Source organism: Oenanthe melanoleuca, chromosome 2 (assembly GCF_029582105.1).
Source record: "Oenanthe melanoleuca isolate GR-GAL-2019-014 chromosome 2, OMel1.0, whole genome shotgun sequence".
Classification (NCBI taxonomy): Eukaryota; Metazoa; Chordata; class Aves; order Passeriformes; family Muscicapidae; genus Oenanthe; species Oenanthe melanoleuca.
This window is the reverse complement of record NC_079335.1, coordinates 82,016,627-82,034,578: the sequence shown is the minus strand read 5'-3', so window position 1 is coordinate 82,034,578 and position 17,952 is coordinate 82,016,627. Positions and strand designations below refer to the sequence as shown.

Genomic DNA, 17,952 nt, shown 5'->3' with positions numbered 1-17,952 from the left:
ATGTTTCAAGAGGACAGTAAACCATTGATAAATGATTGAAATGTAATGCTTTTCCCATGTAAAGAGCTTAAAAGTTATAAATGAATCAAAAAGAAAACTCCAACTGCTGTTTTGTTTTTAATAATGGAATAAAGAAAAAAAAAAAGTCAGTTTTCAACTTTGTAAAAAGTCTAAATAGAGGGGGAAAAAACTAAAATGTCCTCTGTAAAATAGAATAAAATAAAACAGAATGCCAAATTCCTAAATGTGAAATATACATACATATATATATATGAAGGTAAAATAAAAATGTATCCTTGCCTTTTTGTTCTTTAACATAGCTCTCCTTACAGTTGTGCATGAGCTGCAGAATCCACTGATGTTGAGCACCAATGCACTGCCAAGCTGGGTCTCCAGGTGCATGAAGATCAGAAAGATATCTGCAAAATCCAGTCCAAAAATAACAGTTCTGACTTGACACACTGAAGGCCTCATTAAAACAGACCAAGCATGTACTAAGAAATACTTTATTTTTTACATAATTTTAAAAATTCAAGAATAGGTATTAAGATACACTCATATCTGCAAACGGATTTGTGTTTTATCTTCTTCAATTAGTGAGACAAAATTCCACCAAAAAATCTTACAGAAATAAAACCCATTAATATCATATTAGTATGTATTTCCAGTTGTGTCTCTAGCAAAGTATTCAGGAAAACAAACTCTTTATCTGCAAGGTTGCAGTTTAGTGCTTCAGATTTGAGTGGAACCAGTGATGGCATCTCAAGCACATAAAACACAGTATTTTTCTTCTTACTGTATATGACTGTATCATCATATAATCTTAAGTAATTACAGAAGGAATTAATTTCTGCCAGCTCATTCATTTTATCACATGCCTGCACAAACTTATGTAAAGCAGGCTCAAGGGTTGTCTTTTTGTTTGTTCCTTTTGGTGTTTTTTTGTCCATGCACAGTTTGAATAAAAAGAGGGGGAAGAGATAACAAAAAGTGGCTTCTAACTTGCAGAAGCAAAAACTGTCTGTCTTTAGGGAGAGAGGAGTATTAGAAGCCAGCTGTTGTGATTTTGAAGAGAACACAAAAGGAATGTAGTCTCATGTATGGCACTCAAGACTATCTGATGACAGTACTTTCAAAAGAGTATTTTCAAAAAGTGGTAGCTGCTCTACAGTTTAAGGCACACTGTTATATTCTGGATTAATGAAACTTGGGACAGATTATAAAAGTCAAGATGCTTAATGTGAACTGTACTGATGTATTTTCTGAAGCAGTGCAGGGAATGTTTACTCCCTCACAAAAGCTGTTTTACTACAATAATACCTAATGTTAATTAGGACTGTTGAATTCTGTCTTCTCTGACAAACGTCTGCAGCATTTGAACAAAAAATAAACTGTCAAAGTAGGATTGGTTGGATGGGTGAGAAAATTACACAACTAACCATTTTGACAGGGTGACATTTATAAATTATGAGCTCAAGTCCTTTTCAGTGTTATGAGGGACTTTAGTCTTTTCTTAGGCACAAAATCTTGAAATACATCTGCTCGGCTCCTAAGTGTGATGCTAAACTATTTCTGAACAGTATAAAATAATTAACAGTGTAAACACCCTAATACAATGAGATGAAAATATGAATTGAAGCCTAATTATAAACATTAAATATCGGAAGGAGAAAACTAAAGTATATTAGGTCTTGGTCAGACTTCAACTTCAGAGACATACAAAACAAGTGTATCAAGGAAGAAAAAACCCTCATAAAGCAGCAGGGTTTATGCAAACTATTTTACAATTTGGATTTTGTTAGTTTTATTTTTGCTGAAGTCCCCTGAAGAAATTTTACTTCATACCTTGCCTTCAGAAAATTTACACTAACACACCCATGTATATTTAGAGTAATGAAACTAATTTAACAATTTCCTAGGCAGGGATTGTGTTGATTCATTAGAACTAAATTATTCCACATTCATCCACTCCCTGCTCTTCTTTATTATACTTCTACATGTGGAATGCATTTGGTTACATTAGCAGAGTCTGCTTTAACATAGGCTGGGGTATTTTTAAAGATTCGGTAGTTCAAGGTGAAGGGGCTAAAAAACAAAACACCTTAAAAACAACCAACCAAAACAACCAACCTCAAAAACTCAAGGAAGAAACAATAAAACACAGCCAACCAAAAAACCCTAAACAAAAAAGCAGAATCAAGCACACGTGCAACTATGAGTCTTTCAAAGAATCCTTAGGACAGGTCCTAGGACCTGGCTTAGGTTAAGCAGATGCTCTTTAAAGTTTTCAAGTGTCACAGAGAAAAGGAATAGCCAGTGCCACCTTCACAGACAGAAAATGCTGAACTGTGCATCTTAAAAAACAATTCCAGTTAATAGGCAATATTTATGTGGTATTCAGAAGAATGAGAAGCACTCTATATAAATACACAGAGCTCACCATAGGCATAAATTCACAGATGCAAAAGGGACCTAAAACACCAACACTACACTTGGGCCTGTGCAACTGTGCCTGGTGCACGCACAAAACACTCAAGACCTTGTGCAGGTGTCTGGTTTGAATTTTACAAATGCTTCCTGCACAGCACTTTGGTCTGCTTCTTTTACAATAACTGGTAAAAACACTGAGATTCTCAAGACACACTAGGGGCCCTGGTAGCATCCAAATCTCAAAAGCTTTCTAAATAAAGGCATCAAATGTTCCAGAGCATGCTAAAGTTTGGCAACAAGGTCTGAAAGGTTAAAGTCTACTCATCTCAGCAGCCCTACAGAAGACATCAGCTTTGTGAAAAACAGAAAAATCTGTAAGTGCCAATGAAAAATGGGCATGTTCATGTTAATGAAATAAAAAAGAACTTCATTGTTTAGCCTGAGCAGTAAAAGAGCCAATATCACTTTCAAACAACAGAATAGTCTGGATTAAAGCCTCCCTGTCATCTGACTCAGGATGATTCCATTTCAATATCAAGTCAAGCTAAAGTGTAAGACAAGTTAATAAGGAATCTATTTTGAGGTATGCAAACTAGGAGTGGTCATTTCAAACACAGCTTGCAATATGTCAGTTTACAGAAAGCGACAAAATCTTAACATGCCTTAAAGATTTCAAGAATTAAATTCAAATCTCATTTATGCTTCATTAAATTGTTCTCATTCAAGAACTGTTCTTCAGTCCTTCAATAAACAAACCAGTACCATTCCATTGCCATTATTTATATAATCATAAAGTCTCAAAATACTCACAGCTTTAAAATCAGTATTTAAACCATAGTAAAACTAGTCTCTACCCTATTTAGGAAACATTTAAACACACATTTAACACCATATGTCTGATGAAGGCACTAGGCAAATGAATACCTTATATAACGTTTCTGATCATGCAACGTTGACGGAGTTTCAAGCAGCTTATCCAACAAAAGTTCCCGTAAAGCTTCAATTCTGGTTTCAACTTCAGCATAATCTAGGAATAGGGAGCAGGAATAAAATCAATGTGTCCTTAAGCAAAGTCATGAACTGAAAATTATATTTTACTAGGGTATCAGACACTTCTGGAGTTAATGTGGAAATCAATATAAATCATTTTATAACAAGCCACATCTAAAAATATTACATGACAGTTCTAAAAAACAGAGAATTAGACTTTCAAGTCTTTCCAACAATATGTGAGAAAGACACTCAAAGTCACATTTTAATTACTGTAATCTTTTATTATGTCCAATAATACCAAGCATAAATAAATAAATAAAATTGACTGTGATGTCACATTTTGTAGTATATATCTCATTCAGAAAACTTGCTAGAAATATTGCCTAGAGTAATTGGCTCCTATAAATTCATAATTTGTATGGATGAAAATCCGTATCAAAACCACATAAGGCTCTTTGGTCTCCTATGTGCTTTTTAGCCTTTAAGTAAAAAAAAAACCCCAAACCATTAAATAACAGAACTCATATCTTACATTTTTTGAACACTTGAACCTCTGTCTTTCCAAAGAGGGACTTGGCTTTTTCGTAGTCATTAATAACCACATCATAATCGCCCTTAAAAACAAAACCAAGCATTTACATTTGTCAAGAAAAAGACTAATGTCAAAAGGCTACTTTCAGCAAATATAAAATTATTTTTAAAGTTTTATACCTTCTGGATATTTCTTTCAATATTTAAGGGAAGATTGAAAAGAAATTTAAAGCGTTGAAGAACATTAAGCGCGTTTCTCGTTGAATCAGCTTTGTCCTTGCGACCCAGCACTTCTTGAAATAAGGTATCTGCTGTGTTACTGGCTCCTATTTCAAAAAGGGTGACAATAAGAAAAAGAGTAAGTAATCAGTAGAAATGACAAACAGATTTTCTTCATTTTAATGAGTTATTCAAGTTTTTTTTAGAGCAAATCAGTAATTATTGCAGATTTTTATACTTTTTTGTTCAACTGCGTTAACATTTTACAACTGCTGAAATTCTATTTCAAAGTGAACCCCTTAGCATTTTAATGTGGTAAGACCTCTGTGCGATTAAAAACAATCACTCTTTCCTATTTCAAATGCTTAGCTTTGCTGCAGATATTTTATAGTTTGCTTTGGCTCCAGATGTACATTTTACAACCAAATTACGCATCTCAGGATATAGAAAAAATCATAGAAAGCTTTATTTTTTTAAAAAATATAATTTCATATTGGTAATTAATGTCAGAGCTTCTAAAGTTATCACTGGGTTTCACAAACAATTTTTAAATGTTTTCAAGTCTTAAAAATTATTAACAATATTTGAACCACTTAAAAGTACCAATGGTTAAGATAAAGACAGTGTCACAACTAAAAAAGTCTAACTAGCTGGTCACTGTAACAGAATGAATACAAATTGTCTTCAAATCGCACTAAAACTCTTACTGGCTTCATCACACACAGGATGAAGCTGTGATCAACAATTTCACATATTTAAGTTGCTATATTATCAATGAATACTCTTAAAAAAAACCATTAAATATCATCCTAAAACATTTTCTATCCAAACTAAAAAACATTCTAGTTTCTAATAAAGATTGTTTCCTAAGTTAGAATAATAAATTTTCATTTGCAGTAGAGAAGACTTACACTGCATATGAATATTTGCATTTTTCAACTTATGACTTACTTTTAATTAACAAAACAAAAAAAAGTGGAGCTGCTTTAGCCTTTTTGATCATTGCGTGTAGAAGTTTCTACATTATCTGGTCTAGTGACTATACTTTAAGCAAAGATGAAAAAAATTACATCAGTCTCGCTGGGTGGCTTGCATGCCATTTTCTCTAGTCAACACTGTGGGTGGCCTGCTCATGTTAAAAGTAGTCTTTGTAAAATAATTGTTATATCTAAATAATGTTTAAACTTTGTTGAAATTTTGAAGCCTTGATGTAAAAAAAAGTTCTGTCAGGACATCTATTTCCACCACATATTATTCAGCATAGAATACTTTAATCCATTAAGGAGAAATGCAAAATGAAAACAGTTAGCTGGACATTTAAATACAGATCACTGGTAAAGTATGATTTTTCTCAAGGTTATAAGAAATGATTGTTTTGTAAACCCTTCTAGTAAGTAACATTTCGTTTGTTTGAATTCATATGTTTCTAGTCCATTCTTTTAACAGCCCAGGAGCAATGTGCTCTACCTGGGAATTAAAGTTATATTCACAAAGTTGTTTTTTTCTTGACTCAATGCGAACCGTTTTTAAAAGGTAATTAACAACTGCAGGAAGACCAAAGTGATTTCTATCTTAATCTCTTTATGAAATTCTCAATTCCAGGAAATGATCCTACTTTTTTTTTTAAGGGTACTTTTTCTGCTTTATAAGAAATTGAAATATATCAAATTACTTATTAGTGTATTAATGTAATTCAATACTTCATGCAAATAGTTCTATCTTTTTAGAATTAATATACTGTAACATTTCTTTCCTCCTCATCCCTCCAAATCCTTTCTACAATAACAATCTTTATCTCTTGATTACTGATGAACCATCCATGGATAAAGTTTCAGTTCTTATAATGACTGTGTTTTCAAAATGGATGATTCATTGACAGTGTGTTAATTTTTTTACTTCAAAATAAATCTCTAGTTATTCAACAGTTGTCTGTGTTAGAGCCTGACAAAAACACTACATATAGGAATTTGATTTACTTTCTCTAGTAAAAAATTCTTCATTAAATTAATTATAAGACACTGCAGGTTTCTAATAATATAAATTTAACAGCTTGTTTAGCAATTAAATTGAGCAATAATTCCAAACATCTATAATTCCAGCTAAACCCCCAAACTGTTCTTTTACTATTCCATGCCATTTCAATTCAAGAATTCAGAATCCTCTTTACATACATTCAGATGCTGTGGAAAACATGCTCATTGTTAAGGGTTTGTAACCAAGCTCACATAACAGCAGTTATCTCTCAAAACATGCACCTACAGTCCATAAAAACGCACAAGTCAACTAAAGAATTAAAGTAATGTTTGAAAGCAGTCCCTGCTACTCATGGATTATGGAAGCTTTTCAATGATCAGACAAGAAACAAAGCTTTGATCCTAAACTACTTTGCATAATATTATTTACACTTTTTAAATCCATGTATTCCTACTTCCCTGCCTCCCACCCATCATGACTTGCAAAGTATCGTGAGGAAAAGCAGCCAATTCTTTTCATAGCAGAGCCAAACATCAAACCACTCTGAAGTGTCTGGCACAAGTTCCTCTACAGATCCAGCTTGAAAAAGACAACTTGCATTGTCTACACACAGACTTCAGCCACCATTTATCAAATGAAACAGTAATTATATATTATAGGTAAATTTGTCTTATATTAGTGTATATAAGAAATATCACAGACCTAAATTTTTGCTTTTTTATTTAAAATCTGTCATACTATTTAGTACAAGGGAAAGTGCTCTCCAAGGAATCTGTGCTTGGTGTATGACAAGGCCTAAATACAGAGGATTGCACTGGAAATGCTTGGATTTGCTTTCAGCAAATGCTTTTTTTTCTCCTATCTAGATGTACCAAATATTCTTCACAGTAGACACATGCTACAGTCTTTATATAGAAGTGTGAGATTTTATGTGGTGGCTTTTGGTGTTTTTAAATTTTTTTAGCATTTTTAAAAATTTCATTTCAGGCATTAGGATGAGTGAATAACAAAGTTCAACCTTTATTGTGAGCATGAAGGAATCCCTACTGAAAAGGGCTAGAGCTGTTCACAAAACCCCCTGCTTTCTTTGTGCTCCCCACACAAACACACATACAGTCACTGCTTTCTTCATACAAGAGAAGAAAAACAGTGAACTTCCATGTCACTTTCTTGATTTCATAAAACACACTGAGACTTTCCAACACTGAGTCAGCTATCTGCATGTCATTCCTGCTTATTGATACAGCACTAAGGGAAACATCCCTTCCTCTGTGAAAAAAATCACAATGAAACAAAGTAAAATTACCTTGGCAGAAGTCCCAGAATTTACAAAAAAAAAAGAAAAAAAAAAAAAAGTTAAAGAAAAGTAACGTTTTTGATCTGATGAAACACATACCGAACTGCAGCAAATTCAAGCCATCTCTCTCAATACAACCTTACAGCTAATACAGAAAAAGAAAACAAAGTACTGACAGCTTTTCAAGGTTTCTAGAAAGAATGCTCATGCCAAATAGTCTAAATGCCAGCACATTAAGTGAAAAAGATCCTGTCAATAGACCTTGTTACTGCAAACTCTTATAATTGGCTTTTTTTCTGCCTTTACTTGAATATCTTACAATCCTTGTATTTGGCTCAGCTCATCCTTCTACACTTTTGTCTATCCATACAGTTCTCTGTTTTCCTCACCCTTTCAAAATTGCAATGCCACCTAAATTAATCCAAAGTAAACACTTTAGAACATCTTTATTTTGATATTTGTTATCACAAACACTGCCACAAGTCGTGGTAAGCGCTGCTACTTATTTCAAAAGATGCATTGTCATATCCCTGGAATCACTATCACCAAACAGGGCAGGGACGAGAGGCTGTTTTCTACTTTCTACAATAGGAAATATTAGGAAAATATTAAAGTGTGTTAGAAAGTCCAAAGTCCATAAATAGTTGCTGCTGGAAGGACAAAACTTACTGTTCAGTACATTCTCCAGTTTTTGCGTCATGGATCCTTCTACTTTTTCCGTTCCATCCGCTTCCAGTTTTTGATGGATTGCTGGAATAAAGCGTCTAGTTAAAATGCAGAACATTTTAATAGGTGGGAACACATTACATCAAAGTGACACTTTTAAACATTTTTAAAATTAAAAATAAAGTGTTATTTTTCTTTTTAGACACAAAAAATACAAACATGCTTCATGGCAGCAGAGTCTAGTGGAGGACAGGGCTCAGAGCCAGAAACTGCAGAATTTTAACTATTACTTTGACACACACTTCCTGTATCTTCTTGAACAAGACAGTAATGCTTAAAGAAAAAGACCCAGAAACACATGGACAGAATAATCTATCAGTGATTATAATCTAAATTAGCCATCTTGTACAGGCATTAATTAAAATTTGTATTTTGAAAAGTACCATTTAAATATATAATAATTCTGCTTTGTAAGTCACTGATATCACAAAAAAGAAAATACCAATAATTAAAGGGTTTTCTCTTTCTCTATAGAAAGAGAGTCACTGGGAATCTGGATGATCCCAAAATCAAGTGCTAGAACATTCCCCCATCACTTCTTTTCATCTATAAAAGGCACTCCTAAAATACAATTTAAGAGTTTATTGGAACATTAACCATAATTACAATGTTTCTGTGTAATTTTGCTTAAAACAACAGGAAAACAGAGGGGAGGTTGCTTTATTTTTTTTTTAGATGCTATTTTTCTCCTGTCTTAATATGCTAAAATCCCAAACTCTTATTTCTGTGTGGCATTATTACTAATGGAGGTGGAAATGCACAGTACCAGCACTAATTGTTCTTTTAGTATAATTTACTCTTTTAACTAACAAGAGTTAATAATAGTAACAACATAATAAAAAATAAATTAATAATAACAATAAAATATAACAAGATAATAATATAAAATAATAACAATAATATAATTTACTCTCATAATTAATTCTTTTTCAGGGAGGGGAGACTTAACAGCAGAGCCTGATGAAACTATCTTACTCTGAAAATATGAAAAGTGAATGTAGTGTAGATAGACTTCCCCTCTCTCACACAGCCCTCCTTTCCTCTTCTACTGTTCAGCCCAACCTGCACAAACCAGTATTTCTCTTTTAAGGTATTACTCCTGTATATATGCAGCACATATAAAATATTATTTCCCTTTCATATTTTTAATCTGTTAATGGGTAAAATCTGCTCTATCAAGTGGCCATCAGTTCCTATTGCTTTAGATATATTTGAGGCTTAAAAAAACCTCCTACTGCTTTCTGCTGGTTCTCTGTAGAATGGAGTGAGGCTAAGCTACTACCTTTGAAAACAGTGATGACTCAGTGCTTTGAAAAAAGCAAGTAATTATATATTTTAGTTCAAAACACAGGTACAGTTCTGCAAGCAGCCTCTCAATTGTTCCAGCTTATCTTGTTCCAGTTTGTAAGGCAGAGCAACCTGAGCTTCTCAACTGGATTCTTTTAAGGTGAAACAACATTACAAGAAGCACCCCAAGACTACACCTGATGCCTTGAAAGAGATATCTGGAATTTAATCCACTGGGTGGAATATGAGCTAGGTCTGAAATATTGCCATAAACTGCACATATCATGCATACAGAGATGCCATTGCCAACTGGTTTCCTCTCCAGTGCCATCCTTACTTGCCCATGCCATGTAGATGCACGCTAACAAGTGAACAGGGACAGGAACCCCGTGGCCTCAGTCCTGAGCAAGGGGGGCTATTCTGAAACAGCATGGCCCTTTTTAGTCTCTAGCCTCTTTCAAAGGAGGAATTTTCATTGGGAGGGAGATAGAGGAGATAGGTAACACCAGAGTGCAATTTAAAAAAAAGAAGAAAAAAGAAGGAAAATTACATTATTCTTGAACATCATATTTGACCCTTCAATCCCTTGATCCTACACAAAGAATTACAGGAACTCTTGCTTACATGAAAATACAAGAGCAACTCAATTTTCATTCTTAAAGTCATCAGAGGGGGAAAAAAATCTAACTAGGAAACCATATTTCTTAAGACAATCAACAGATTCAGATTCTTGCATATTTTAAGGAGAGAGATCTATCATAAAAGATGGTGTGTTGTTCACTGTCACATGTATTTTGTGTGCATTGTGGACAGCACTTACCAACAAGAATTCTTCTACAGTTTTATAACAAAAACATTAGTGGCTCTATTGACATTATTTCATTCCTATATATCATTTTCAGTCAGAAGAAGCCAATTACTGTAGTGTAATTATTGTTACATACCGAAAAGCAAGCTCAGCAGAACAGCAACCACAACATAAATAGACATTTTAAAGCTAAATGCTGTAAGTACTATTGGAATCACATAAAACTGTAATGATTTTAATTCACATCTTTTGAAATCATTCTATGACACATACTTTTGAAAGATACTTTAAAAAGAGACATGAATAAAAATCTAAGTTCCATACTGCCTCAGAGATTTTTAAAATTTAGCGTTTTGAAACTATTAATTACATACAGTTAATTGCTGACCAATTCAATATAATGTAAATGTGAAGGGGGAAAACCTAAGCATTTCCAAAAGTGACTTGTAAATCTAAACCTCTATCAAAACACACATACTGGCAACAAAAGGTAAAATATGATGAGGACTTCTTTCTTGTACATAAGTTTTGAAAGAGCACTATTTACCATGTTAGAATCTTCAAAAAGTCTCGAAATGTAGCTTCTTATTATAAAGGCAGCTTATTTAGAAATTATGATGATATTAAAATTAAAGTATCATGATCTTTAAGCAGTTTGAAAATTTTGATGTTGGAAACTCAGGAAGAATGGTCCCATTAAATCAATTCATAATGCACATTCAGACACAGAAAAGTATGTCAGTGGGACAAAAAAAATAAAAATAAACCAAAGTGTTAAGTTTCAGAAACGTGGAAAGCATTGCAGAGTACAGATAAAGACATATTAAGCATAGGTAACTTGGAGTGTAAACCAAAAGGCATTTTTGAACCATTGTCTGAAATAAGGTATTTTAGGACATTCTAAAGTCTAAAAGTACTTAAATTCCTCTGTGTTCACACAATAAATTTCTTATATTTCCTTCTAAATGTTTAAGCTACTTTGTTCACTGTAGCTATTTTTACACATTATAATTAGATTTAGCAATAGGCACCTTTCATTGTGTTCCAAGGCTGAGTTACAAAAGAAAAAAATAATTCTTAAGTTTTCACAGTGAAAAAGGTTTTCTAATAAAGTCTGAGCTTTGCATGAAATGATTTTGAGAAAGCCAAGTGCCTGTTCCTTGCATGGGGACCAGACAAAAAGTCTTTGATTTAGAAGTTTAGACAAGTGAAACTATATGCAGTCAAGAAAAGTATCTGTAAACCTCATCTTTGGAAGGAATGTAGAGATACTCAAGTTAGTTTTTTCTCCTAAAGTGCTAAATCCATCTAATAATGGTATGGTACTGGTTGGGACAGTACTCCCTGTTCTGTACCCAAAGGGCTTCCTTTTCCTCAATCTAAAAATCACACAATCTAGCTGCAGGGCAGCTGTAGTGAGATAATTTGGTGCCAAACTAACCCACTAAGGAAGAAATGCTACTTTACTGATCAGTGAGCTTGTTTAAATCTTGCCTTAGTGGCAGCACTGCAGTATAAGGCAAGGAGCATATGGCCAAGGGAAGGTAGAAAGCCATCCAACTCTTCCCATACTACCCAGTATTTAAGATAACCTTCAAATGCAACTTTTTATGCTCAGCTCATCACTGGATGCAATAAGAAGAGTAAGGAGAAACTTTTAGGTCTTGAAGGCTTGAAGTAAAGGACAGATGGGATTTTTCTTGAACTGCCAGTTACCCTGGATTTACCTGGCACACACTATACAAGTTGGAAAAGCAGCTGGAAACCTAGCAGAATCTGTTCCTTATTTTTAGGAGCTTTACTGTAAGAAGCACACAATAAATAAAAATGAAGAAAGGCTACATCTGGATGTTTCAACTAAGGCCAGATAATAACTGTATTTTGTATCATTCTTGCCAGTAGGTGTTCGTGCTTCCCAGCTAAGTCAGAATATCTAAATCACAGCTGCAGGCAGATACTGATTAATAATAGTGAAGAAACTAACTACAAAACTCACAACCTCTAACTGTAACTAAATACACCAGAACACATTGTAAAATTCAATCTGGCAAATAAGCCATAAAACAGGCCCTGTATTAAGACAAATGGCAACTAATTCATTACTACTTGAGTTGAAAACAATTTTATTTAATCTAAGAAAGAATATGGGTATTTTTGCTAGATTTATGGCAACTATAAATCTAGTAAATTAAACCACTTGCCAGGATCATGCAGCTTTTGATTTGCAAATTTCATATTTGATTTCCTCATTAGATATTTTTAAAACATATTTTGAGATAGGCACCAGGCATGGCATTCTCAAAAGTTCGTCAGCCTAACTCTCAGCTCAAAGCAACACAGATGAACATTTTCTATCATTTTCTGACTAAAGAATGGCTAGAAATGCATTTGGCATATCTGAAAATCTTACTCATTTTCAAAGAAATGTGGTTAAAGAAAAAAAGTACTTGAAATAAATCACATCCTTTTAGTCAGATGCAGAAAACAGGAGGGAGAAAAATACAAGAAGGGCAAGGCCGAGTCAGCGAAACATTTCTGATGATCTGATGTGGTAACTAAGAACCTGGCACCAAAGAACAGTAATGGAGGAATGAAGAACACATGTTAGCACACTGCCAGGATTTGTGCTCAATGCATGAATAAAAGTACCTTTGGTTTCCTTTATTGGAAGATTAACTATTTTTTGCAATTCTAGCAAAATATAAGAAGGATATTGATGAGGACAGTATCTCTATGTAAGGTAAAAACTGTTCTGGATGGATTCAACAAGACTGCAGGGCTGTATATAAAGAGGAAAGAAATAAAGACAGCATGCCATGAACAAAGCTCTTAATACATTACTCTATGAAAATCTAAAAAAAAAAACCAAAAAAAACCCGTAGTAGTTCTTTCTCTATGGCCATTAGTTAATAGCACAAAGTGAAGTTTGGTCTGGTCATTCCTGCAGTGCCCCTTGAGAATTCTAGGTATTTTTGCATTGGCAAAGCAAACTGGGCTTTGATTTGGTTAACATTATTAATCCTGGCAAAAACGACAAAATATTGAACTAAATGCAGTATTGTCTTAAGTTGCCTTTTTGTGTTTTGTTTCTTTAGCATTTACTTCTTCAAGCCTGTTCACCCAACAGAGTGGAAAAAAACTAAGAAAATGGACAGACTTAACATGATATTTTAAGGTAATTAAAGCACAGTGCTAGGAAGGGAGGCTTTATTGATATGTAAACCCCGAAAATTTTAGTCTAAAAACATTATGAGCCCAGACTACTTGCTCTCAGATGTACTTACATTAAAGTAAGTCTGATATTTCTGGGCAAATATGTTGGAAATAGACAGGAAAATATGGCTTATTATTCTGCCTATGGATGCACTAAAAGGTCCAGGACTGAATCCAGGTCTCTGCCAGAATACTTCAAAATTAAAGAGTACAGAACATGCTACTCTCTCTTTACTGGCGCTAACCTTCTGCATCTGTGAAAGATAAAAATAGTAAAAATAAAAGCAGCTTTTAAATGTTGCATTTAAAAGGTGGTATGGAAATCAAAATGGAATAACGTAGCATGAAACTATGGTAGTTTTATGGCTTGCAGGGTAAGTCTGGGTCAAATTTAATCATAGGTAACTTTTTTGCACACTTGCAATCAATTGCAGAATTTGCTGTTTGAAAATTGCAAAACTTATTTCTTTTTCTACATGCTTTACTATTTTTCAAATTCAAACAAAACAGTTAACGTACATGAAAATAAACAAGTTCATAAAATATGATAGCCACACAGTAACTATAAGCTGCCAAAACAGCATCCCTTTGGAGAAATTCTGCTAGTAATTAGCTCACATCTCTATAACAATAACTGATGAAGAAGCTACATGAGCAGCCAACATAAAAGCAAGTACAGGCTTGGGCAGAGAATTTTCACTATGGTCTGTGACAATTTCTGCTGTTACTCACATTTTCTAATCAGATTTTCTCTTGCTTGAGACAAAAAAAAGCCAAAACAAAAACAACTCCCTACAGAATGCCATGCTAGTGCCAGCATGAAAGTTTGAGCCTTTTATCAATTGTGATAACTTTTGCTTTTATAAAGTTGCATTAAGGTAACAATTGGTTGCTACAAAAATTGACCAGAGGAAGCATTCACTCCAGACTAAACTATCTACCACCACTTAAGATACTTTACTGCATCCCTTTGTCAGGTCATCTTTCTCTCAGAATGCATTTCTCATTTCAATGTCCCTCTTGTTATCTAGTGCTGAAAGATCAGAACACAAGATTCCAACAAGCAAAATTAAAATTAAAACAAGCAAAATTAGGTTTTATTTAGCATGGCTATTTTTAGAATGACTAATTTAGCACATCTATTTTTTTAATTTTGAAGGCTGAATTGGCCTATAAAGGTAAGTACAAATATGAAGCAACGATAGCACTTATCCTTCTCATTCAGCTTTTGTCTGTAAGGGTAGCACAAAGCTCACTGAAGTATTCAGGTAGGAGGATCCACTTGGAAAGCTAGACACTGAGTAGAGAGCACATCAGCTTCATGATGACAACATGGAGGCATGATCATAACTTTAAACTTGAAATCATCTAACTTGCACCTACTATGGGGCACTTACATGCAAGGGAACTGCTACTCTGAAGTGTATCCAATACACTTCCAATACACGCAGCATCATTTTTCTACTCCTGCCAGTTTGTTTCCATGGCCCTATTCTTTCTTATGATCTAGAAATTATAATCTTTAAAATCACTAGTTGTAACAGCAGACTGTTCTTACCCTGCAAAGACAATATTCTATCAGCTGAAGTAGGATGAGGAAGATAACGTTAACAGACACACATCACACAGAGAATTAGAGCTATTCCAGACATTTCACATCACCTGCATATTTAGGTAGCAATCATATATGAATTTTATTTACTCAAACTCATAGGTTTAACAAAAATCCACATTATTCAAAAAAATAGACTCGAGAGTAAAGTAAAGCAAAAGTGTGAAATAGGTTTGTTACAAAACAGCAATGTGACAACAACAAAACCTCATATGCCATTTTAATACCACACTACCAAGCAAAAACAGTCATGCACTAGCATTTAATTGGGCAAAAGAAAACCATTTCAAAATTAATCATCAATCTAGTTTGCAAACAGAATCACTAACGAAAAATTTGGTTGGCTCTATATAATCTCTTTAGATTTAAGATTGAAAGTCTGAAGCAAAGGGACACATTTATGACAGACTAGCATCAGTTTTTAGCTTCTCAAACTTCCAGTCTAACTAAGAATTGAATATAGCTCAGGTGATATTTTTCTTTTACTTTCAGAGAAAATGAATTTAACAGACATAATGGCAGCAGCACAGACTTACTCATCCTTAATCCAATCCTGGATCACTAACATGCTCATTCTAGAATGAGCCTTAGGGAATGAACTGTAAAAATAATCCATAGGAAGAAAAATACCAAAGCAAATCAAAAGAACAGGCACTGGCCAGATTAGGATCCTTTCAGCCAGGTAATTTCAGCCACACTATCCTTGCTTATGTATTAAGATAGGTAGCAGACAAAAGGCCAACTATGGTCCAAGGTCCCTATCATGGAGGTATTCCCAAAAAGGGAAAAGGGAAAAAAGGAACAGTGCTGTAATAGCCAGCAGTGCTTCTTTTGTACAGACTTCCTGAAAATCATGAAAAATATGTTTGTAGTTGTAATTGCAAAAAAATTGTTGCCATAGGAAACTAGAGAGCCAAATCTAAACCTCAAATTTGTTCATGATATGTGTTTTAAAGACATTACAGCATATTCTTTACCTGCCAATAGAGATGTCATACCTAATGTTTTTGTGTGAGCGACTGAAGTAGTAATTTCCCAATTTTTTTCCTTTTGTTTAAATAAGAAGAAACTGCAGCCTTAGGTCAATTGCAAAGAGCATTTCAGAAAAGAATATACTGGGAGAAAATTAATTTTCTAACTTTCCTAATGACTTCTGTGGGGGACCTGATTTGCTCATGATGATAAAACACGTCTTAACTACAAATATATAAACAGCCACCCTTTCAGGAATGCTACTTTCTAGGTTACAACCAGAATTACAGGAAATAAACCAGCTGAACTCCCCGACACTGACAAGTGGGTCAAGTTGAGATAAACCCTGCTCCCCTCAGCTCAGTTTACAGCTCCATTCAGCTGACGAAACAAACTTCCTGTTGAACATCTCCTCTGCAGAGTCACTGTCAAACTGTCAGCCAAGCTAAGAGAGAGGCAGAGACACACGGGGATCTGATAAGGCTGTTCTATTTTCCCAGAAATTAAACCAAACAAAGAAAGGTTCTGGTACATTTGAGCTCTTATTTTCTTAGTAAACAGCCTTTAAATCATAAAATACAATAAACATCTTAGGACTGCTTTTTATGCTTTCCATTGCTTATTTATGAAAATATTTAAATGCATAATAGAGTCTGACAGTACCCTTAAGATCAGACAGAATTTACTGGTCCTAACTAATGAAATGCAGAATGATCAGTAATGCTGGAAGGTAACATATTTGAAATAAACATTATTAAATGCATATAAATTCTAAAAAGCATGTATAAAAGCTGTAAATGAGTATGAAGTAACTGGAGAAGCAAGTGTTATATCTCCCAATGTGATCCTCTTGCAGAAAGGTCTCCTGTAGTAATTTAGGGAGACTTAAGAGAAATAACTGCTCACAAGTAGCTCCATTCTATAACTGCAATGCAACAGACCTGCAGTTTATGAAGCATAACCAATGAGGCTAGAAGATGTGTTCAAAGATATCTGAAGGGGAAAACTGAGAGTCTAACTTTTTTGTCCTCAAAAAACCCATCTCTTTACAAAATAAATTAGATTTTAGAAATCTTCCCAAAGAAAGAGAGTTAAAAAATATCTAAATCAAAATGAACCAACTCAGAAAATGTAACCATATTGGAAGACAGAAAAAATGTATTCAGTAAGGATCTTCCCTTGAGTCACTTTTCATCTGTGACAGTTGTATGCTTATCATCAAATAATGGAAGTTTGCAGAACAATGGCTATAGCCCTAAGAATTTGGGCTGAAACAACTGTTCAGCTTTCAAATACAAGCTACTCCTCAAGTAGTTTTGTTGAAATGCATACAAATTCTAGTTGCACCCTATTAAAGGAGAAAATAAGACATAAAAATTCATCCTTACATGTGTAAGGGCAAAAAAGTGCCATTCCATTATCTTGCACAATCACTGTCTAGCCAGATTATATTTTTAATTTAATGTTCTCCTGTTAAAAAGCTTGGATTCCGTAACTACACATGGAAGAATTAATGGGGGGTTTGTTTGCTTGGAGGTTTTTGTTCGGTAGTCTGTTGGTGGTTTTTTAAAATCTGCATCTGAGCTGTTTCTCTAGAACAATGCTAATAATGCTTACTCTAATTCTCAGCATCTTTCATTTGAGAAAAATGTAGTGATCAAATGTCCTGGAAAAAGCTGTGACATCTGGCAGTAGGGCTGGATGATGGCATCAATGAAGTCCTTTTTTTCTTCTTGCTACTTAACAATTGATTGTACCTATCACAAGCTCAAGTCTTCAAAAATTTATGCAATTTTTCCGGCTATACTCTTTCAAAAATATCCTACATAGGGAAGAAGAACAGGCAAATAAGTAGTTCTGCATTCAAAACTGAAATTCATATGCAGTGAG

The 17,952-nt window shown here is 34.1% G+C and overlaps 1 protein-coding gene across 1 annotated transcript in view; it reads right to left on the bottom strand.

The window, feature by feature from the left end:
- The window catches only part of EXOC2 (exocyst complex component 2), a 127,455-nt gene that overhangs the window by 72,644 nt on the left and 36,859 nt on the right, over positions 1 to 17,952 (bottom strand). The window contains exons 7-11 of the mRNA XM_056484250.1: positions 8,114 to 8,194; positions 4,135 to 4,280; positions 3,956 to 4,037; positions 3,355 to 3,457; positions 301 to 419 (exon numbers count right to left, since the gene is read on the bottom strand). Of these exons, the coding sequence (XP_056340225.1) occupies positions 301 to 419; positions 3,355 to 3,457; positions 3,956 to 4,037; positions 4,135 to 4,280; positions 8,114 to 8,194 (531 nt within the window). The remainder of the gene's footprint in view (positions 1 to 300; positions 420 to 3,354; positions 3,458 to 3,955; positions 4,038 to 4,134; positions 4,281 to 8,113; positions 8,195 to 17,952) is intronic.